Genomic DNA, 21,958 nt, shown 5'->3' with positions numbered 1-21,958 from the left:
GATCTAGCCATGTCCGAACGTCCGTCCGTCTGTATGAACCAGTAGATCTCGGAGATTATAAGAGCTATAGCCACCAACTAACTTGTGCAATCAAATTTACAATTTAATAATCCAATCAAAATCGGAGTTGACCGTTGGCTGTTGGGCTCTAGGGTGCTCGTATGCTTGAGTGAGCAGATACTAAGATATGCTTGTAAAGCGCATGTGAACAGAATTTTTTAAGAATACGTAAATAAATTTAATATTATAAATTTGTTTTACTGCTGTATGGTATACCTAAGTCGGCGAGACGACTTACTTACTTCATTTTCGTTCTTTACGTTAGTATGTATATCTATATTTTCAGAACATTAATAAAATATGATGTAGTAAACTGTCGTTTTTCCCGTGCAATTCATATTATACAAATTTAAAAAAAAAATGCATTTATTTATTTGAGTATACTCGTGTCTTAACTTTTTTTGTTACAATTTTTTAAATTATTTTATTTTTAGGATGGATGCACCATTGCGTCGAATGCCTAGGAGAAAAAAAGGATCGAGAGACTAGCGCTTTATTTTTACTACAAAAGTCAATTGAAGCGGAGCCTAAAAGTGGGCAATCTTTATATCTATTAGGAAGGTGTTATGCCGGAATTAACAAAGTTCATGATGCATTTTTGGCATATCGGAACTCTGTAGAAAAAAGTGAAGGAAACGCTGATACTTGGTGTTCAATTGGGTAAGACTTTTGTGTATTGTGCTTAAAAATTTAATTTTAAAATTGTGCTTAACAGCTGCCCTTAATATTTTTTTAAACGTCTAACCACTAACAAAGATTTCATTTTTTAAATAATAAACTTAAAATTTGTTAGATTTTAATTTAAAATTTACGTCGATTATCTCACATCAGATAAAACCGATTTTCTCAAAGACTATACTAGCTATAGACACTAATGTGTACTGGCTTAGAACACGCGCAGATTTTGTTTTTTTCAAAATATTACCACGCCCACTTCCGCCCCCGAAAATTAAAACTGATTTTCTTAAAAGCTCGAAAGCAAACAATGAAATGGTATGTAGATTTGTTTAGTATGCGTGCAGATTATTAATATTTAATGTTAAAATCATCGTACGAGAAACATGGAAAATATACGTATAGACGAGTTTTACTAGACGGTCTATAAGGGCGGAGTAGGCCGTAGGCGCTAGAGTGTTCGTGTGTTTTTGTAAGGGTGAGCGAGATAGCACTAAGAATGAAAATCTGTCGATTCCAAATTATTTGAAACTTTAAATTCAGGTCACCTTTGGTTCTTAGGACTTAATACTTAGTCCTGAACCAATTATTGGCAAAACCCGGTTGGCACCTGCGCCGCACCGACTCCAGCAATGCTGAACTGTTGGAACTATTGGACGGTTTTTTATTTGTGACGCTTCTCTGAATATTTCCCCATACATATTTAATGGGTTACCAATCCGACGACTGAGCTGGCCCTGGCATAACATCGTTTCTTTCGAATTGAAAATCAAATTTTTTGAGCTTGCTCCTAGGTTTTGGGTCGTTAGACCCAAGACCCATTGATCAGTTTAGGAGAAAGAGTATGTCAAATACGAGACATTCACATAAGGAACGCATTCATCAATTAGAGAATCAAGAGCAGTGTAGAAAAAATACACTGCACAATCTATATCACAGCACTCAAATAGAAATGACCAATGAAAAGAGGAAATAATGTTGTTAAGAAGGTTGAAATTTGTTTAGAGATTTGAGAGAATCTGGTAGATACTCTAAAACGAAATATGAAAGGCATCTGTGAAACACAATCTGTTGTTTATATTTACAAAAATTAATTTTCATTGTGTTCTTTAAAAGGGTTCTGTATCAACAACAAAACCAACCTACAGATGCACTTCAAGCTTACATATGTGCAGTTCAATTGGACAAAGAACATAAGGCAGCCTGGACAAATTTGGGAATTCTTTATGAAAGCTGTGGTCAACTACGGGATGCGTACGCCTGCTACCTAAATGCAACTAAAAAATACTCAAATCAGGTATGAAAAGAAAAATGAATTGGCAATTAAACAAAGTTGTTGGGATCTTATCCTTATGTCGGAAAATGAAAAGCTATTATATGCCCTGGATTTAATTTTGTTAGCCATATATAGGAATGCAGCAAAACTGTCATTAAATAAGGCCCGGTAATGCTGAGGCATTGAAATTAACTACTAACTTTACGAAGAAACAAATTTTTTTGCACTGTCGTTTATTCTACTGATTCAATGAAGAATATAATTGATTAGTATTATTTGTGTATGGAACGCAAGGTGTTTAGTCCGTAGTGGCGCAGGATTTTTGGAATGTGAGTTTTTGGCATAAGCAGTTCGTAGGCTTCCGGCCGCCTCATGCAGCGAGTTTCAGAATGGGAGTCCATGTACCTTCGTGTCGAAGTCATGAAAGCTGGGCAATTACATAGGTGTAACTCCAAAGTCTCTATGGCTTCTTGGCATTTCTTGCATGTGTCGATTTGAGAATTGCTAGTTTGTAGGGCAGTAGGCCTGTGAGCATTTTACAATTGGTTTGTTGCATCCATAGAATCTGCGTCGACGATTTCTGTCTGCGCGTGCTGCACGTAATCCTTGTTACGCGGCATCCTTGTTCACTAAACAATGCCGCTAGTGATATTGGAACATTTTGGAAGCTGTACATGGATAGACCGACGCCTTCTTTTGCCAGACGGTCTGCACTCATTTCCGTCAATGCCTTGGTGGCTAGATATCCAACAGATGCCCACGCTCTTGCTGCTTTATTTTAATTATTCTTATTTTACTTCTGCTTGGAAAATAGTCTTGGAATGACCGCATGTAGATCGCATGGATTAATTACGTCTTATATCTCTTACATCTTACGTCGACAGGTTTCGAAGATATATCGTCGACATATCATCCATATTTCGGAATGTTTGTAAAGGAGTTAAACCGCGAATGCAAGAGACAACATTCTTTGGAATGAGTTTGGTTATATTATATTCTCTAATTCTATTTTATAAAATCCGGAAATTAAGTCTATACAAGAGAGAGTTGGTCCACGATATAGTCCATTCTAGGTAATGGAAATGTATCTGCTACTAGTTGTTTATTAATTTTTTGATAATCAACTACCAATCTCAACCTTTTTTTATTGCAGCCAGGTAGCTACTTTTTAGGAACCAATAAAATTGGATTGAACTGAACTCAGACATCGATGGTTCAATGATATCATTACTGATCAATTTGTCCACTTGTTTATTGATTTCCTTTTCTTGGGTATGCGCTATTTTGTAATATTTGGTGTAGACTGGTGTTGTGACCTTGAGTCTTAATTTTTGTTTATAGAAGTTATTTGAGTAAATTTGTTCAGATTCTATTGCAAATACATTATCAAGTCCGGTAAATGGAGCGCTGGTTTTTTTTAATTAATTATGTGTTTTGACATATGTCAAAACATAGGAATATTCCTATTATTCCCTTGCAGAGGTTATTATAAAATTGGTCAGATGTTTGTAACGCACAGAAGGAGACGTTACCGACTCCATAAAGTATATATATTCTTTATCACCATGAGAAGCTAAGTCGATATAGCCATGTCCGTCTGTCCATCCGTGCGTCTGTGCAAATCAACTTCACGCCGCCATCTTAAGAGCTATCGGGATGAAACTTGATATTTGAGCTACCTATAGCCCGGGGCAGATATGTATGTATGAAAATTGTCAGGATCGGACCACTACATCATATAGTTAAAAAGAAACATTTTCATAAAAATTGGAGTATCCCCATGAAATTTACTAATATGATAGTTTTAGATATGAAACATCAGATCCCGAAATTTCAATCAGATCGGATAAATATAACACAAGTTACAGTCAATATAAATCGGCTTTACTACGTCATTGCTTGAAAACCACAGAGCAGCTAAGCACACGCATACACACACAGACGCAACGCTACGTAAACTGTATGTGTATGCGTGTCAATCGCAGCATGCAGAATGAGGAAGAAGAAAAAGAAATGGAAATAATATTTTGAAGATTTTGTCTATGCATTGATGAATTGATGATACTGACAAAGAGTTTGGTACATGTAAAAATATTATGGTCAAGGACTGCAAGGGTATATAAACTTCGGCACAGCCGAAGTTAGCTTCTTTGATATTTTAAATATTTACTTATAATATGTTAGGATTAGCTATTAAATATTAATAAATTATAAACTCAATACTGCAAAAACCTCTACACAACGTCTTGGCATTGAGTCAACCAGGTCTTGACAGCGTTTGACCGTCTCCAAGGTATTTACATAGACATGCTGATCTATAGTCGACTTGACGTACTATATTAGACCGACACCTTAATAATAAAAACAGTCCCATACCATGACACTGGATCCGCCATTTTTAATAGTCTTCAGGGTGTAGTTGGAGTTCTGTGGACGACAGACGTATACAGTTGCGAACTTAAAAATAGCACCACATACTGAGGTTATGTATTCAAAGGATTCTTGGCTTCAATTTAAGGCTCAAGGGACATATGAATACGTTTTTGAATGTTTCAATATTTACTACTCAAAAAATACCCGAAACTAAAAATAGCACCACTTGCAGTGTTTGCCATTACCCTCATATTTCGCAGAATTACATTGTAAAAAACACATGAATAACAGTCCGTGGATCGAAGTCAATTTTAAAAGCACTAGCACTAAAAAAAATCCAAAACATTTAAAGATAATAGGTCGGGGAAAACACTGCTCTGTGGAAAAGCGAAAACTCATCCAAAACCAGGTTTTTGAGAGATAATCGTATCGCTAGGTTTAAAAATCGGTTGGTAGTTCCAAGAAAATAATTCGAAGTGCGATCAAATTCAAACAGAAGTCTGAAACTCGCATACGAAAGCCACAACTGAAGGAGCAAGAAGTCGGTTGCTTAATCCGAGAAAACAATAGGGATTCTTTTAAGGCTGCACGCGATCTGGAAAAGGAATTGAACATCTCGACTAGCGACGAAATAGTTCGCAAGTACTTTCGAAAGAGCAATTTATAAGCCTGAACCCCCTGAAAGCTTTCACTTTTGAATGCGAGACATATTGGCAAACGGCTTAAGTTTGACAAAAATCATTAGAATGTGTATGCGCCTGTCCAAAAGTAGAGACACGAGCTATGGACTGATGAAAGTAAAGTTGTCGTGTATGGTGGAAAGGGCTCTAGAGTATACGTCTGGCGTCCACATAACTCCAAATGCACCCTGAAGACTGTTAAACATGGCGAATCCAGTGTCATGATATGGGACTGTTTTTATTATTAAGGTGTCGGTCTAATATAGTGCGTAAAGTCGTCTATGGATCAGCATGTTTATGTAATTACCTTGGAGACGGTGATGCTACCATAGGCTGAGGATAATATGCCACTTATATGGGTCTTTCAACAGGACAACGACCCAAAGCACACCAGTAAGAAAGCGAGGCAGTGGTTCTCAGAGACTTCTCTAAATGTAATAGAGTGTTCGGCACGGTCACCAGGCCTAACCCCTATTAAAAATCTGTGGTCTGACATTAAAAAGCAGTTGCTGTTGCCAAACCAACAAAAATAAGACGTTTCGGGAGGAGTCCTGGAAGAAAATACGGGTCAAACGCTGTCAAGACCTGGTTAACTCAATGCTAAGACGTTGTGTAGCGGATTTTGACACTAAGGGCAACGGAACGAAGTGTTGAGTTTTTAATTTATTAATATTTTTAATAGCTAATCATAACATATTGATGAATTTTGTTTTTTTCTTTTTTTTTTTTTTTTCATTTTAACTAAATATTTAAAAAGTGGTGCTTTCGGGTATTTTTTGAGTATTTTAAGAAAATCTCTGAAAAACTTGGACTTAAATGGACCGGGGTAGGCATATGTCTTTTAAGAAGAGTATTCAGATCAGAAACCTTATGGATGAGGGCAAAACTTACATAGAAGTCTGTGAAATTTTTAAGTGCTCCCCAACTCGTTTGCATCTGCTGTGGAGATCCAGGAAGAGCCTAAAGTGCCGGCCAGTGTTTGGGCAGTGCGGTGAGCGTTACCTCAAAATAACTTGAACGCTCGCAGCCCTCGGAAAAATCCGCTTCTCCCACAGAAGACCATAAACGGATGGATTGAATGCTCAAAATTTCACATAAAATGGCCTGTGGAGAAATGGCGCAACATTCTGTGGTCAGATGAGTCAAATATTGTGATGTTTGGAGAGGGGGGATCTAGGCTGTATATTCGTCGACAGAAAAACACGGAGTACCGTCCACAGTACACCACCAAGACTATTAAACATGGCAGATGAAGTGTGTTGGTGTTAGGCTATTTTTTCTAATACCGTGTTGGTCTTATATGCTGCATAGAAGGCATAATGTGTACGTTAAAATTATTGAAGAAAATTCTAATGGAAAATCGTTAGATCTTATTTTTGTATTGGATTTCTAGGATCGAACCATTTGTTCTTCCAGAAGACAAATCTCATCCTACATTAAATTTAAAAATTGATCTGCCCTTGCTTTCACCATTACTTGGTTCAAATGAGTTACCTCTAACTAGGTGCTTTCGTAAGACTGACTTTGTCAGCCTTAATGAAAACATTACTACTACCGATTGGTCTTATCTGTACACTTGTAGAGATATGAACTCAGCTGTTCGTTTTTTCTATGATACTCTGAATTCACTCTTTGATATTTGTGTGCCTCTTGGTAGGCTGGAGCGGCTTAACAAACCTCCCTGGTTCTCTCGAGAGTTATCCAATTTGAAAAATGTGAAGACTCGATATTATATTATATATTTCAAAAAACACGTCGTTCATTAGATTAACCTCTGTATACAGTCGCTCGTTCAAAATTCATGATGCTTAATACACAATGCTATAAGAATTATCTTCAGCGGTGTAAGCTTCAGTTTTCGTCTGACACTAAACAATTTTATAATTTTGTTAATTTTAAACGTAAGACCTCTGTGCACCCATTTTTTTGTCTTTTCAAAATAAAAGAGCGAGCACTGATCAGGCAATTGCCGATATGTTTGCGAGTTTATTCAAAACAACTTATTCCTCAACGGAATATCGAGCAAGTCCCTATCCTTATCATTTAAAAAAGGCTAATTGCATTTTCAATCCAGTGATTGATGAAGGTTCTATTCTTAGCGAACTTAAATTAGTTAAACCCGTTTATTCTCCGGGGCCAGATGGTCTACCTGGATGGGTACTCAGGTTCTGTGCAAACGCATTATGTAAACCCATTTTAAAATTGTTTCTGTTATCGTTCGAATCTTCCTCTTTTCCATTTATTTGGAAGGAGTCGTATATCATTCCTCTGCATAAAAATGGCAAAAAGTCCGAAGCCTCTAACTATAGGGGTATCTCAAAATTGTCCGCTATTCCGAAAGCTTTTGAGAAAATTATAACTTCTCAATTGCAACATTTTATTTAGTAAAGCGTAAAAAATTAAATTGGTTTTTGGGTAGATGTAGTTGTCCTTCTGCTCCCTGCTTGCTGCAGTTGTAATTTATATAATTTGTTACTGTTGCTGCTTCAAAATAGTTGATGTGGTGCATACTGTTATTTGTTTTTAATACCCTTGCAGAGGGTATTATAAAATTGGTCAGATGTTTGTAATGCACAGAAGGAAACGTTTCCGCAAGGGGGAAGAAGAAGACTTTGAAGGTTTTGTCTGATGAATTGAATCGATGAATTGCGTTACAGAAGAAGAATTTTGAATGTATAATAATATTATTGCCAATGACTGCAAGAGTATTTAAACTTCGGCATATCCGAAGTTAGCTTCTTTGATTTTTTTTTTTTTTTCATATTTTCCTTTTTAGTCCCGCTGTCTCTTATTTAATTTTGCTATCATCGGCTTGGCCGAACATTTTCCATTCTATCCGGTTCTTAGTTAACGATAGATATGTATTGATTTTATTTTTCAGAGTACTTGTACAGATGAAAGATTATGTATTAAGAATGACAGATTGACAAAAGGATTATTGCAGAGGGTAAAGTTTCTCCAAACTCAATTGGGACAAGCACCTCTGCCCAGTATAACATCAAAACGAAGACAGCTCTGTTCCATAGAAGAAGCTTGGAATCTTCCTATTTCATTAGAAATGAATTCACGGCAGCAACAACAGCAATCTCTACAAATGCATTCAAAACAGTATACGAAGAACACACCTTTGCAGGTAATCACTTTTTTATTTATTACAGTTCCACCAAAACACTGGCATCCATGCCAAATGTCGTAGCAACCATGTGCTCTTTCTAGTGTTATAAGTTGTATGGGGAAAAAAATATAATTATTTTTTTAAGTTCCGGTAATTTTTTTTTGCCTTTTAGCTTAATAAAAATCTCAAATTTGGGGCCGATCGGATAATGTTTAATGGGTGCGGAACTGACTTAAAGTTTTCAGTGTGATGCTGCCATATAAGCGTACAAAGCACCATACATATATCATAAGAGGGAGCGAGATAGCATGCTAAGAAATTTAATTTAAGTACATTGTTAACACTATTGATGTTATTTTATAAAAATAAAAAAGAATAGAATCAAATGTTTCTTAACCCTACTTCCTTGTTTAAAAACCCCCTTAGTTCCTTGTTAGGGTCATAAATATTACTTTTTAATTAAATTAACAAAAATTGGTATATACTCTTATTAGTCGTGATTTTATTATGTTTTAGTTATTGCCTTCACAATCAGTGCACGAATTGTAGCGTTTGTGATGATTAGAACAACAAGCCTTTTGGCAAGAACAGCAAAAGTTCCTTTACTTATTTCCGTCTGCGTTGTAAGGACATAATTCACATCAAGCACTTATTTTCGGGTTGGTCATAATAGGGTCCATTGCTGATCGTTTTTGGCAGTTAATTTTGAGTATTCTTGACGAGAGCAATAGGATTTTCAGCGTAAGGCCTTTTTTCTCGTCCAAGAAAAAGCGATTGACCTGCTTATATGTCACGTTTTCAAATACTTTTGCCCACATATTACAACAGCGGACACAGACTTTATGTTGATATCAATATATATTGATACATATATATGTACAGCTGTGTTCAAAAATATAGTAGCGCATAACCTTAGAACATTAATATTAATTTTTCGACATGTTAAATATTAAAAATTAAATTTTTGTTTCATATTTTTCAAATAGGATATAAAGATGAGAATAGTAATTAAATTTGTGTTGTTTTACATTGGTTTTTATAATTTTTTAATGACTTGTGAAATACACCAAAAAGTGCCTGTTCATAATTATAGTAGTGGTTACAAAGAAGGCAAAAAAAAAAAAACAGTTTAATTAAATTCAAAAGTAATTTCTTACTTAATAATTTCTAATACTTTGTTGTATTGCTTTTTTTTTTTAATACCGGCATTACATCGGCGGATCATCGACTCGATAAGGTCCTGACAACGCTTTTAGAGGATTTGCGACCATGCTTCCTAAGCTATTTGCCAAAGCTCAGCTTTTTTTGGTGGATTTGATGTTGCCACAACCCGCATAACATCTCCCCATAAGTCCTCGATCAGATTAAGATCTGGGGACTTAGGTGCCCATAGCATAACATCGATCTTTTTTCGCAAGCAAGCTTTCTGGTATGTTTTGGATCGTTATCCTGTTGAAATGTACATAAATGGTAAATGCGCTAATACCGGATACCTATATGAAAATAGGTCATTCGGCACGTTTGCAGGAGAATATACCAATCATTTGGTCACAAGTGTCAACACCTTCTTATTTTATTGTTGTATCATGATTATGATCGGTTTTTTATTATCTTCAACACTGACGTCCTTCATATGGTGCTGTGTGGGAAACCCGGTTCAACTTATTTGTGTCTATTTGCCTATCGATTTGAATTGATAGATTTCTATAACTCAGTTGTTTGGAGGTCGGTTCTGTATGCTAATAAACTTTCCCATCTTTGGAGACCAAGTCTGGATTATCCTTACATTTGTGCTCGATTTGTGACTCTCCCAAGTTTTAATTGAAGACAACAATGAGCTCCCAACTAAAACCTATTTCTTCAATTTTATCAGAATCGTAAGGTTCAAGTTCATTCAAACATTAAGTTCACTGTGGACTTAATTTTTCGCAACAGTTTTACATCTGAATTCCATGAGACTACTAAGCTAAATTAATGATTGTCTTCTTTCGCACACAAAAAAACGAATTATTTGAAGTCATATGTTATAAAACATCAAAGCTTTTTATGCGAACATTTGTATTAAGATTGGATTTTCATGCGGGGTCAAATGTAACTTTTCATTTTTTGACGTTCAGGAAAACCAGATATCCAAAATAGATTTACGAAAATATCGAAAACAAGGTATCTCGAACTAAAATAAATTTATTTGAATCAAGCATTATTAAAAAAAATATGAAAAAAACCAAAAAAAAAAAAGGGTTAAAAATGATACTGTAAGGAAGTAAAGTTAATTAATGGGTTTACCTTAAATTTTTATACCATACACCATAGGGTGAAATGGTATATTAAAGTCGCCAAAATGTTTGTAACAGGCAGAAGGAAGCTTTTCCGACCTTATAAAGTATATATATTCTTGATCAGCGTCGACAGCCGAGACGATCTACCTATGTCCGTCCGTCCGCCCGTATGAACACCTAGATCTCGGAGACTATAGGAGGCAGAGTCACCAAATTTGGTATGTAGTCTCGTGTACTATGTACAGTTTAGTTATCGAGTTTGTTTCAAATCTTTGCCACGCCCCTTTACGCGCACGTAATTTGAAAAATCTCGATTATCTCCCGTATTTATTTTTACCTTGTGCAATTAAATTTGGCACACTTAAATTTGATACTAATATCCAGCAAAATAGCAAATTTCATCAGAATCGGACTAAAAATAGCCAAGTTATGTGTATAAACGTTTTTCCATATGGCCAGAGTTAGCCGTTCCCTGGTGTGGGCGCTAGAGTGCTGATATGCTTGGGTGAGCGAGAACTGAAATATGCTTGTAAAAAGCATGTGAACAGAATTTTTTAAGAATATATAAATGAATTTGTTATTAAAAATTTGTTTTACTAGTGTACGGTATACCTTAGTCGGCGGGACGACTCACTTACTTCATTTTTAATATTGTTTCCGCCTCTTCTGATCAATCTATTTCTAATTTATTTGCTAACTTCTTCTCGACTACGTACATATCTACTACGTACAACTCTAGTCAGATATATCCATATCCTATAACGAAATCCAACTGCATTCTTAATCGTGTTATAACGGAAAGTTCGGTAGCTAAGGAATTAATGACGATTAAGCCGGTATACTCACCGGACCCAGACGGCCCATTACTATTCACCATTTTTATTAATGATCTCCCCACTGTTCTTTTAAATTCCAGTGTTCTTATGCTAATCGCATCGTAGACTCTCTTTCATGCCATACCCTGCAGGCTGACCTGAATGCCTTTCAGGGGTGGTGTAGGGCTAACATGTTATCGCTTAACTATTCTAAGTGCAAAATGATGTCTTTTTATATAGGTTCTCAAGTTACTTTTTAAATAATTTCCCGTTAGAAAGAATTAATAATAATAATTAATTCTTTGGTTGTAAAAGATTTGGGGATCTTAATAGGCCACAAACTTAGTTTTAATCAGCATATCGACTACTGTCCGATCCATATTGGAGTATGGATCTTGTATTTGGTCTCCTCAATATGAGTTTGATCAAAAATTAGAATCTGGACAAAAACAGTTTTTACTTTTTGCCTTTCGTGATTTCCGCTGGGATCCAACTGTACAACTTCCATCTTATTCTAGTCGACTTTAGTTAATGAACCTACCTTCTTTAACTAATCGTAGAATTATGCTTGGTGTAACTTTTCGTTACAAACTTTTGAATGGTGAGATTGACTCTTCCGAGTTGTTGAACCAAATTAACATTTCTGTTCCATCTAGAAGACCCGCAATTTTACACCGATTATACTTCCTACTTGCACAACAAACTTTGCTCTGCATGAGCAGAGCTTTCGGCTTGGTATATTTGCTACGTACATATTTACAAATTGATATATTTACTTACTTATATTTATAATAGGTGGTATATTTGTGTGAGATTAAGGAATTGGATTATTTGGGATGTATTTTCTGGAGTGGGACTTGAAATGATGGAAAGGGGGCAGGTATTTTTGAAAATTTGGTTCCTAAGGTGTAAGGTTGCTGGACAATCTTTAAAGATGTGTGTATTTGTTGATTTTTGCGACCTTTTGATTGTTAGTTGTATGTTTTGCCGGCTCGAGGTCAAATTATTTTTAAAAACAGTTTGTTCTTATATTCTTCTCCGATATATTTCGACCACTCATCGGTGGTTGTCTTCAGGGCAATTATTTTTACACGTCCGCACACTGTGACGTGGAGCTTCAAACAGAGGTGTGTAATATTGAGGTCACTTGAACATAATTGGTTTGGGCATGGGATGATGTTGTTGGGGTCGATATATATTTGTTGTGAGACAACCATCAATGTTATTCCTAAGTTGTTGAACATTTTTGCTTCTAAGAAATTTGTTTATGTCTGTATTATTGAAGTTGGGGGTGCAATGTAACGGACTAAAAATTGTAGATTTGGCTACCGAGTCAGCAAGTTCGTTCCCTTCAATGCCACAATGGCTAGGAATCCAAAGAAGCTGTATTTTGGGTGCAGTTGTTGTTGTTAATGTTCCCGATAGATTTTACAGATGAGAGAGAATCAGAGCAAATTATAAGTTACCTTTACTACATTGAATTAGTTTTATTGCGTCTAGAATGGCTATGGTTTCGGCTGATAGTATTGATGTGAAGTGCGGTAGTATGCCTCTTTTTAAGGTTTCCTTTTCGGTGGTGATGGCATAGGTAGTGATGTTGTGTTGCAACGGGCCGACTGTATATATAAATGCGTGCTTGTTGTATTTAGCCTTGGGATCGAGGAAGTGCCGTTTATAAATATTCGTCGGTGTATTGGGCTTGCATAACAGTATGATTTTTGTAGTGTCGATGTTATTTTTACTTTTGTTACTACGCTTGATATGGAATTGAACTGTTTAGTAGTGTTTTGTATGTTTTAGATGTAATGAGGTTTTGTCTGTTGTTCTATTGTGGGTATATTTGATTCAAAAATTAATTTTGATATAGGTGTTGATCGTAGGTAAATATTGCATAGTCTAATTTAGATATTTTAGGATGGTTAGTTAAAAACGTCCGATCACTTCAATTGTCACAGAATGTCTCTTTATTTCGTTTATCTCGTGGTTCAAGATTATCTCTCTCTTTGTGAGAGAGAGCTTTATCTTCAGATCTATGTATTGCACAATGGGTGTTATTGGAGTTTATCATCATACTTATACTTAGCTAAAATATTACTACAATATCAAGATAGATTTTATTATGTTGATCAGTGGGGAATTGGGGACATTTTATGATATTGAGTTTGTTGTTCCATCTGTATTTGTTGTTAATTGTTAATCCGAAGATTTTAAAATCAAAGACTAGGAAAATTTGGATGTGGTTGCATGATATGCTGCAAACGCAGTTTTGTTTTCGGTAAATATGAAGATCTTGGCATTTTTCTAGTGATAATACTGCTCCTGAGTATAAGCACCATTTCTGAACATTTAAGAAAAGGGTGTCCAGGTTTGTTTTTTTTTGTTTTTGTTTATTTAGTGGGATACTTAAGAAGAAATCATCTGCATAGGCACTGAATTCTATTTTTTGCACACTGATGGTGTTTGCAAGTTTATTGTAAGCAATAAGGAAAAGAATGACCTAAATTGGTGATCCTTGGAGAATGCCGTTAAAAAGTGGGTAAGGGCAACTAATTACGTTCTTAATTTTGATTTGAATTTTTCTCTTAGACATAAAGTTACGGACGAAGTTAATGATTTTTTGGTCTACTTTTCAGTTGATTAGCTGACTAATGCACTCCTACTCTATCGAAAGCCTTTGAGTTAGGATTAAGGATAGGGATGATTAGGCTAGGTTTGCAAGATTAATGAACAAAGTTGTTGAAAATATTGTTAAAAGGTCTGTGATTCTAGTTTTAACTGAGTAAGAGGTGTTTTAAATCATAATGTATACGGTTTACGCCCGGCGTTGTTTCTTTGAGGGAGTGTAGTGCAGATTTTAGTTATATCTGTGTAATATCTGATTCAATTGTTTCTGGTGAAGGGATAGGTGTGTAGTTTATTGGTTTTTCTGAATATTTTTTCGTGTAAAGTTTACGTTAAAGCTTTTGTCTTTCGATTGGTTGGACCAATGTCGGGCGAAGAGGTGGGCTATAGAGGTTGTATCTGTCGTTAGGATGTTTGTGGTGTCTGCGATGAAGTGAATATTTTTCATAAGTCCACAAAATCGACGTACCTATGTTAGACTACATTTTGTCGGGGGGCGTGTTCCCTTGCTCTTTCCCTTCGAAAGAGCGCCATGGCTCGTTTGTATTTTAACATATTGCCGACATTGCTATAGCATATAAATTCCTGCCAAGTTTTGAATTTCTGTGCCCGAAGCTCACTCAAGGTTTTGTTCCACCAAGGAGTGTTCTTGCTGAAATGCTGTGGGCATGTTTGTGGTATGGTGTGATGGGAAATCTTGAAAAATTATTTTTTTAATGCTTGCTGAATCTTTATTGATGATTGTGCTTTTAGGAATGTGCTGGTTTGTACTGTCAGTAAGATCAGTAAATAATGTCCAGGCAGCTTCTTTTATTTTGAAAAATGGTCAAGAAAAATTTGTTGATTGTTGTTCTGAGAATAAAGAGATTAGGATTGGAAAATGATCGCTCCGATTGTTTTACAGTTCGTAAAAGGAGTGAGTTTTAGAGAGCAAAGAGATTAGTCTATGATTCTGCCTCTTCTGTTATCTTGAGGTGATCCCCAGCTGTGATGCTAGCTGTTGAAGTCACCTAGGATAATTTGGATGGTGTTTGGTGTTTCCATTTTGTCATGTAGGCATTTAAGTGAAAAGGTCTTATTAGGAGGGATATATCTTGATGAAATATGATATGATTTCTACGGCAAGTGTTTCAAAATGGGTTGGTTTATTTAAGTGTGCTGGATGGATTTGTGGATCAATATGGCTACACATCCAAAACGGCTATGAGCTAAATTCGTATAAATTTGGTAGTTTATTGGGACGGGAATTGGGATGTGAGTGTTGTAGTGGTGTGTTTCTTGGAGGTATACAATTAGTGGGGAATATTTTTTAATTATAATACATACATAGTTCATAATAGTTGTTTAAGTGTTAAACTTGTGTTTAAACTTTAAATTATTTAGAATATAGCTAGATGTGTTTTTATTTAAATATATTCGCTATCGCTGTTGTTTGGTCATTGTTTCTTGTTGGAGGGTTTGGTTTTGCTTGTTAATTTGGAGGGTTTAAAGTTAGTGGATGTTGGTGGTGTTGATGGTTGATTTCGGGGTTGTTGCAGTTCATATAATTTTGTTGGTTTTGGCAAAGTTCTGGCAAATAGGGTCGAATGCGAACAGTTTCGTAGCCAATTTTAATTGACTCTGGCAGTGTGTGCGTTGCAAACGTTAGTGTGATAAGTCCAGTTTATATTAATGTTTTGGTCGTTGTTTGTGTTATTTGGTTGTCGTTTCATAATTTTACTTACTTCGCTTACGTTCTGTGCTTGTAGTTCTTGTGGGATTTCGGCTTCACTTATGTTACGCAGCTCATTGCAGTATATAACTCCTTTGGTAAAGTTAAGTGTTTTGTGTTCTGTTGCTGTAATTGTTTGTTTCCATGTTTGTCATTTGAGTAAGCTTAAGTAGTTTTAAAGCTTACAATTTTTTTTGGTTTTGATGAGAAAGCATCCTTCTCTTGTTTTTTTTACATGTTTCGACTTCTCCTCCGCACGTATAGTCTATGGTTTTTTTGATAATAAACGGTGATATGTTTTCGAATGAGTTGTTGTCGTTTCGTGTTAAGACAATATATTTTGGTTCGCCTAGCTTTGTGTTGCTGTATATTGAGTTTGGTGAACTTCGATCAGGTGGTTCTTCTATGATGTTTTAGGGCTAGTGCCCAGTGCACCTGTTAATGTTTATTGGTTTTTAAGGATTGTTGTTGTTGTTTTTTTTCTTCTTTTTTATTTGATGTTCTTTAGCAGCAAACACAAAGAATTTTTTTGAGAAAGTTAATCTAGGAAGGTTTGACATAATGCCGAGATCTTCTTTTGTCGTAAATGATATGGCCGAAGGGGAGTCAAATTTGTGCAGGAGTAATACAGAGTTCTCACAAACTACCAGAAAGAAAAGCCATTATTGCTTCAACTTGTTGAAGCTTTTTTTAAAAAAAAAACCCCACTGTAAAAAAGTGATCTAGTCAGTCATAATAATACAAATTTTAGTTAAAACCATTAAGTAAGAAACATTTGATTCTATTCTTTTTTTATTTTTATAAAATAACATCAATAGTGTTAACAATGTACTAATATTTAATTTCATAGCATGCTATCTCGCTCACTCTTATGATATTTGTATGGTGCTTTGTATCCTTATATGGGAGCATCACACTGAAAACTTAAGGTGAGTTCCGCGCCCATTAATCATTATCCGATCGACCCCAAATTTTTTTGAGTTTTTTTTTTAAACTAAAAGGAAAAAAATTGCCGACACTTGGTGAATTTCGAATTTTGGAAAATAAGAACACCCCTAATGAGCACTCTAACACCGCCCTTATGTAAAAACCAGAGGGCCGGGGCTAACTTCGACCGCGTCAAAGTTTGTATACCCTTGCAACTTTTTTGGTAACTCTTTCCTTACCTATAGCTATCAAAGTGGAAAAACGTTTTATCTAAAAAGGATAATGTTTGCGAAAGAACGGCCAACAGTCGTAGCATAGGAAATAACGAAGTTATTGGACAAAGTCACAGTTTTCCACCGATCGTTCCTATGGGAGCTATATGATATAGTTACCCGATCCTTATCAAATTTGGCACAGCCATTAACAGATATATTAAACTAACAAATATTTAATTTGAAAGCAATCGCGTCGAAAGTAACGAAGTTATTGACAAAAGTCACTGTTTTCGAAAGATGGTTCCTATGGGAGCTATATGATATAGTCACCCGATCTTGATCAAATTTGGCATAGTCGTTTATATGTGTAATTAACCAATATTAAATTTCACGACAATAGCTCAGAAAATAACGAAGTTATTAAGAAAAGTCACTGTTCGTGACTTTGCTGTTTGTATGGGAGCTATATGATATAATGGTCCGATCCGGCTGAATCCGAGATATACAACGCCTGCAGTATATACAAGCCTACATGCAAAATTTCAGCTCTGTAGCTCTTACGGTCTAGGAGGAGTTTGCGTTGATCCAGACGGACGGACGGACTCGTCTCGTCGTGCTGATCAAGAATATATATACTTTATATGGTCGGAGATGCATCCTTCGATGCGTTGCACACTTTTGACCAAAATTAATATACCCTTTTTGCAAGGGTATAAACATTTATACGTATAACTTGAATGATTCTAGTCCGGTTTGAATAAAATTTGGAATTCGGTTTTTTGCGATTGTAGTCTTGAACAAAAGCGCTTTTAATAATATCAGTTTTGAGTTGGATTGCTCTTAACTTATAGCTCCTTCTGTTAACCTACATGACTCTTCTACCATTTGATTTTGTAACTATTTAACTCTCTGGTCCAAAAACGTAAACTTTTAAGTTGGTTACCTATAAGATAAATGGTAAGCGAAATTGCAAGAAAAGCTAATTGTTACGGTTTTGCACTCGGTTGAACTTGGATTTGTCCGACCAGATAATATGTTTCTAGTCGGACGGAAAGCAGTGTTATTGGCATACCCCTAGCAACAAGCTGCAAAAACATCATCTGAAGTAAGCCGTTAAGTATGAAGGAGGGAATGTAAAAGTTTGGGGATGCTTTAATTGGTGGCATTTTGGACCTTTGCAAAAAATTTATGATATAACATTAAAAAAACATTATATAAATATTTTGCAAACCCATCTACCAAATTTTAATACTATTCACCCATACGGTGAAATGCGCAGATCTTGCTTTTTTGAAAATTGCCACGCCCACATCCGCCCCCAAAAATTAAATAAAACTCATTTCCTCGAAAACCATCAAAGCTTGAACCTCTAAATTTGATATGAAGGTGTGTTTGGTATGCGTGCAGATTAATAATAATAAACATTTTTGCCACGCCCACAATTTTTCGACTATCGAACCCAATTTCAGCACACTAATTAGCCTTTTGAACATCTACTAACCTACCAAATTTTAAAATCGGATTATAAACATGTAAGATACGGCGAAGTTGGCCGAAGGCTTGTGGCGGCGCTAGAGTGATCGTTTGTAGTTGTGAAAGTGAGCGAGAGCAAACTTCCATCTACCAAATTTTAATACTATTCACCCATACGGTGAAATGCGCAGATCTTGCTTTTTTGAAAATTGCCACGCCCACTTCCGCCCCCAAAAATTAAATAAAACTCATTTCCTCGAAAACCATCAAAGCTTGAACCTCTAAATTTGATATGAAGGTGTGTTTGGTATGCGTGCAGATTAATAATAATAAACATTTTTGCCACGCCCACAATTTTTCGACTATCGAACCCAATTTCAGCACACTAATTAGCCTTTTGAACATCTACTAACCTACCAAATTTTAAAATCGGATTATAAACATGTAAGATACGGCGAAGTTGGCCGAAGGCTTGTGGCGGCGCTAGAGTGATCGTTTGTAGTTGTGAAAGTGAGCGAGAGCGAGTGACACATGTAAAACGAATTTAATAGACCTGCATTTGGTGTTTGAAATTTAAAATATTTGTTAACCTGGTGGATGGTATACCGAAGTCGGCGAGACGACTTACTTATTGTGCCTATCCTTAAGAGGAAATCACTCTTAAACAAGATGGGAACCCGAAGCATATTGCCAAAATTGTGTATGTGTTTGTTTTTTTTTTTGTTTTCGAGAAAATTTTCCGGTTGCATATTTGTTTTTATATTATAGGTAAAATTAAATACATCTTTTTGGATTTTGTTCATTCCTTTGTACTTTATGTACTCGCAAAGTTAAAAGTTTCAACAATGAGAGAACTTTTACTCCCTACTGTATACGACAGTTCTAGCAAGCACAAAATCACTGCAACATTCAAGGAGAAGGCAAAAAGTGAAGGCATTGCCGCCTCTCTTTATGCCGGCCTCTCTGTTAATATGTACCCAAAAAAAAAAAGTAAATGAACTTGACGACGGCGACATTCACACAATGGCAACACGAGTCTATTTGTATGCGTTGCCGATCATAATTACCGATATTATTTGTACAACAACAATGTGAGCGTCGACTCTCGGTCCAACGCAACAACGCGTACTTTTCGGTGGTGTTGCCGACCCCACTGAATGCTACCGTAAGCAATAACATCGAAAATGCAAGGCACTCAGCAACCAACAGCAATTTACCGTGGAGAGAGCATTGTGCTTCTCCATCAATATCGATAAATGGGTCACCGATTGCACCGACCAGCAGCGTCAGCTCGTTGACAGCAACTACTGTAACGTCTGCCGAAGTATTGACCTGCCTTAAGCCGTCAACGCCAAGTCGCCTAAAGTCAGCAACAACAATAAACTCAACGCCTTCTGTCCAAACTGAAATGAGTAGATATATTTAAATAACCAAGCGGAAGCTAAAAAAAAGTGTCAATACGCCGAAAATAACCAAACCAAATGAACGAGTAAAATTCTTGCCGATCAGCAAGACGATCAAGCCGGCGCTGTAGATAAAGTTAAACCGTGGAGCCAACTGGAGCGCCCTGGTTTTGAAGCTGGTGGAAACAGTAGGGACAAACAAGTTTGTTGTAACCCCTTTCAATAGGGGAAACATAAAATAAATTAAATGTCAAACCCAAACTGAGGACAATTTCCGCATGATCGAAAAGTACCTCTGTAATGCTAATATCAACTTCTATACCTACCAACTAAAAAGTAGGAAAGGGCTTCAGGTTGCAACACAAGAAATAGCAGACGCATTGGCCGAGAAAGTGTTTGCGGTTAAGTCCGTTGTCAACATCATCAACAGGAATAAAGTCGCACAGCCGTTCTTAGAATAACCAGAATAAGGTGCACCCATCTACAACCTTCAGCTCCTATTGCACAAAAGAATCACTGTAGAGGAGCCCCATAAGAGATACCAACCACCGCAGTGTAAAAACTGCCAGGAATACAACAATTGCAATCTTAGGTCAGTGTGTGTTGGCTGTGGCGAACATCATAAAGATGGCATTTGCACCAAGGACAGAAACAACGTCGCACTAAGACTATGCAGCAACTGTGGAGGGAACCACACGGCCAACTACAGAGGATGTCCTGTCTTCAAGGATCTTAAATCACACCTAAACGGACGCAAACCCCCAGCTAGACCAAAAATCACCTTCAACGCCTCCAAAACTACACCGGAGGTTTTCTTCGCCAGGGCTGTTAGATCATCCAACATGACTGCTACAACCAGTCCTAGTGTATCCTTCGCTAATGTGCTCCGAACTGAACCGACGGAGCCCGCGAAAGAGACCCCGTCGCTTCACCATCTACAGAATTCGCCACCTAGCGCACCAGAACTTGGACAGCTAACTCACTTAATCAAAACATGGCCACTTTTATGACGTTCATGCAAAACTGCATGCAGAAACTGATCAAAACCTGCTTACCCAGAAGCTTATCGATAGTAAATAATGGCTTTCCTGAAGTGAAATCGACGTCATGCTGATTTCGGAAACACATTTAACATCAAATAATAATTTTCAAATACCTAAATATGCCTTCTACGCACCAAACCATCTAGACGAAAAAGCTCATGGCGGGACTGGTATCCTAATCAAAAACCATATAAAAACTCGTTCCTCAACAGATTTGAAACACAGCACCTACAAGCAGCTGCTATAGCTGTCCAAACCAGCTGCGGCAACACTACATTGGTTGCCCTGTACTGCCCACCACGCTTCTCAATCTCTGAAAAAGAATTTACCGATTTCTTTAACACACTCGGAGATGGCTTCGTTGCAGGGGACTATAACGCCAATCATACGCACGGGGGATCTCGCTTGGTAAATCCTAAAGGCAAGCAGTTATACAACACAACAGTCAACCCACTCAATAAGATTGATTGCGTCTCACCGGGTAGGCATACTTATTGGCCCAAAGACCCACAGAAAGTGCTGACTTGATTGATTTCGCAGTAACCAAGAGGATTCCGCGTAATCGGATCACTGTGGATTCATTGCTAGATTTATCTTCCGACCACTCTCCAGTGCTATTCACACTATTAACAAGACCTTAACTACTTGATCGCCCGCCCATATAGGCTTACAAACAACAAAACAAATTGGCTTAAATTTAAAATGTACATGAGTGCCCACATTGACTGACCCTCGGAACACAGTGCGGTAAAGATCGGGGTAAACATCCCGGTGGACACGATAATGTTTACCACAAGGCTAATCAAAAGTAACTCCAACATAGACTCTTTTGAAACGGTGCTTGACGAGATCACAACCAAACACCTGCCTAACAGTGGAAAGGACATCGACAAGACTGTGTAGAAGTTATCGCCTGCACACCACCAAGAAAAAACACTCAACGCCCAGCAATACCGAGGGACTTGCTTGCCTGGTCTGCGCCTAAGGGTATGCACCAAAAGGTGGTTTTTGGTATCGTAGGCTTCGCCAACTTTTTTCGCTTCATTTAGTTGCAATGTAATTCCCAACTAGTTTTAGCGTTGAAGACATGGTATAGTTATTGCAATTCTGGAGTTCTTTAGCAAAGTCTGCTGATGATAGAACTTGGTGGTTCTTGAAATAGCTATACAGACAACCTGCTCACCTTTTTGTGTGTTGCTTTTGAAATAATCTTTTTTGTAAGATTGTCGTCGAGCCGGCTAAGTTCGATTTAAACTTACATAACAACTTTACTTTCATCAGTCCATAGCAC

General features: G+C 36.8%; 1 protein-coding gene across 4 annotated transcripts in view; it reads left to right on the top strand.

Moving 5' to 3' along the window:
- Positions 1-21,958, top strand: part of LOC6653350 (lysine-specific demethylase 6A) — a 213,256-nt gene that overhangs the window by 109,741 nt on the left and 81,557 nt on the right. For all 4 annotated transcript variants that reach the window (XM_047013058.1, XM_047013057.1, XM_047013059.1 and 1 more), the window contains 3 exons: positions 495-720; positions 1,852-2,032; positions 7,946-8,197. In XM_047013058.1, the coding sequence (XP_046869014.1) occupies positions 495-720; positions 1,852-2,032; positions 7,946-8,197 (659 nt within the window). The remainder of the gene's footprint in view (positions 1-494; positions 721-1,851; positions 2,033-7,945; positions 8,198-21,958) is intronic.

This window comes from Drosophila willistoni, unplaced genomic scaffold, assembly GCF_018902025.1.
Source record: "Drosophila willistoni isolate 14030-0811.24 unplaced genomic scaffold, UCI_dwil_1.1 Seg531, whole genome shotgun sequence".
Taxonomy (NCBI): Eukaryota; Metazoa; Arthropoda; class Insecta; order Diptera; family Drosophilidae; genus Drosophila; species Drosophila willistoni.
This window is presented reverse-complemented; position numbering and strand designations above follow the sequence as displayed.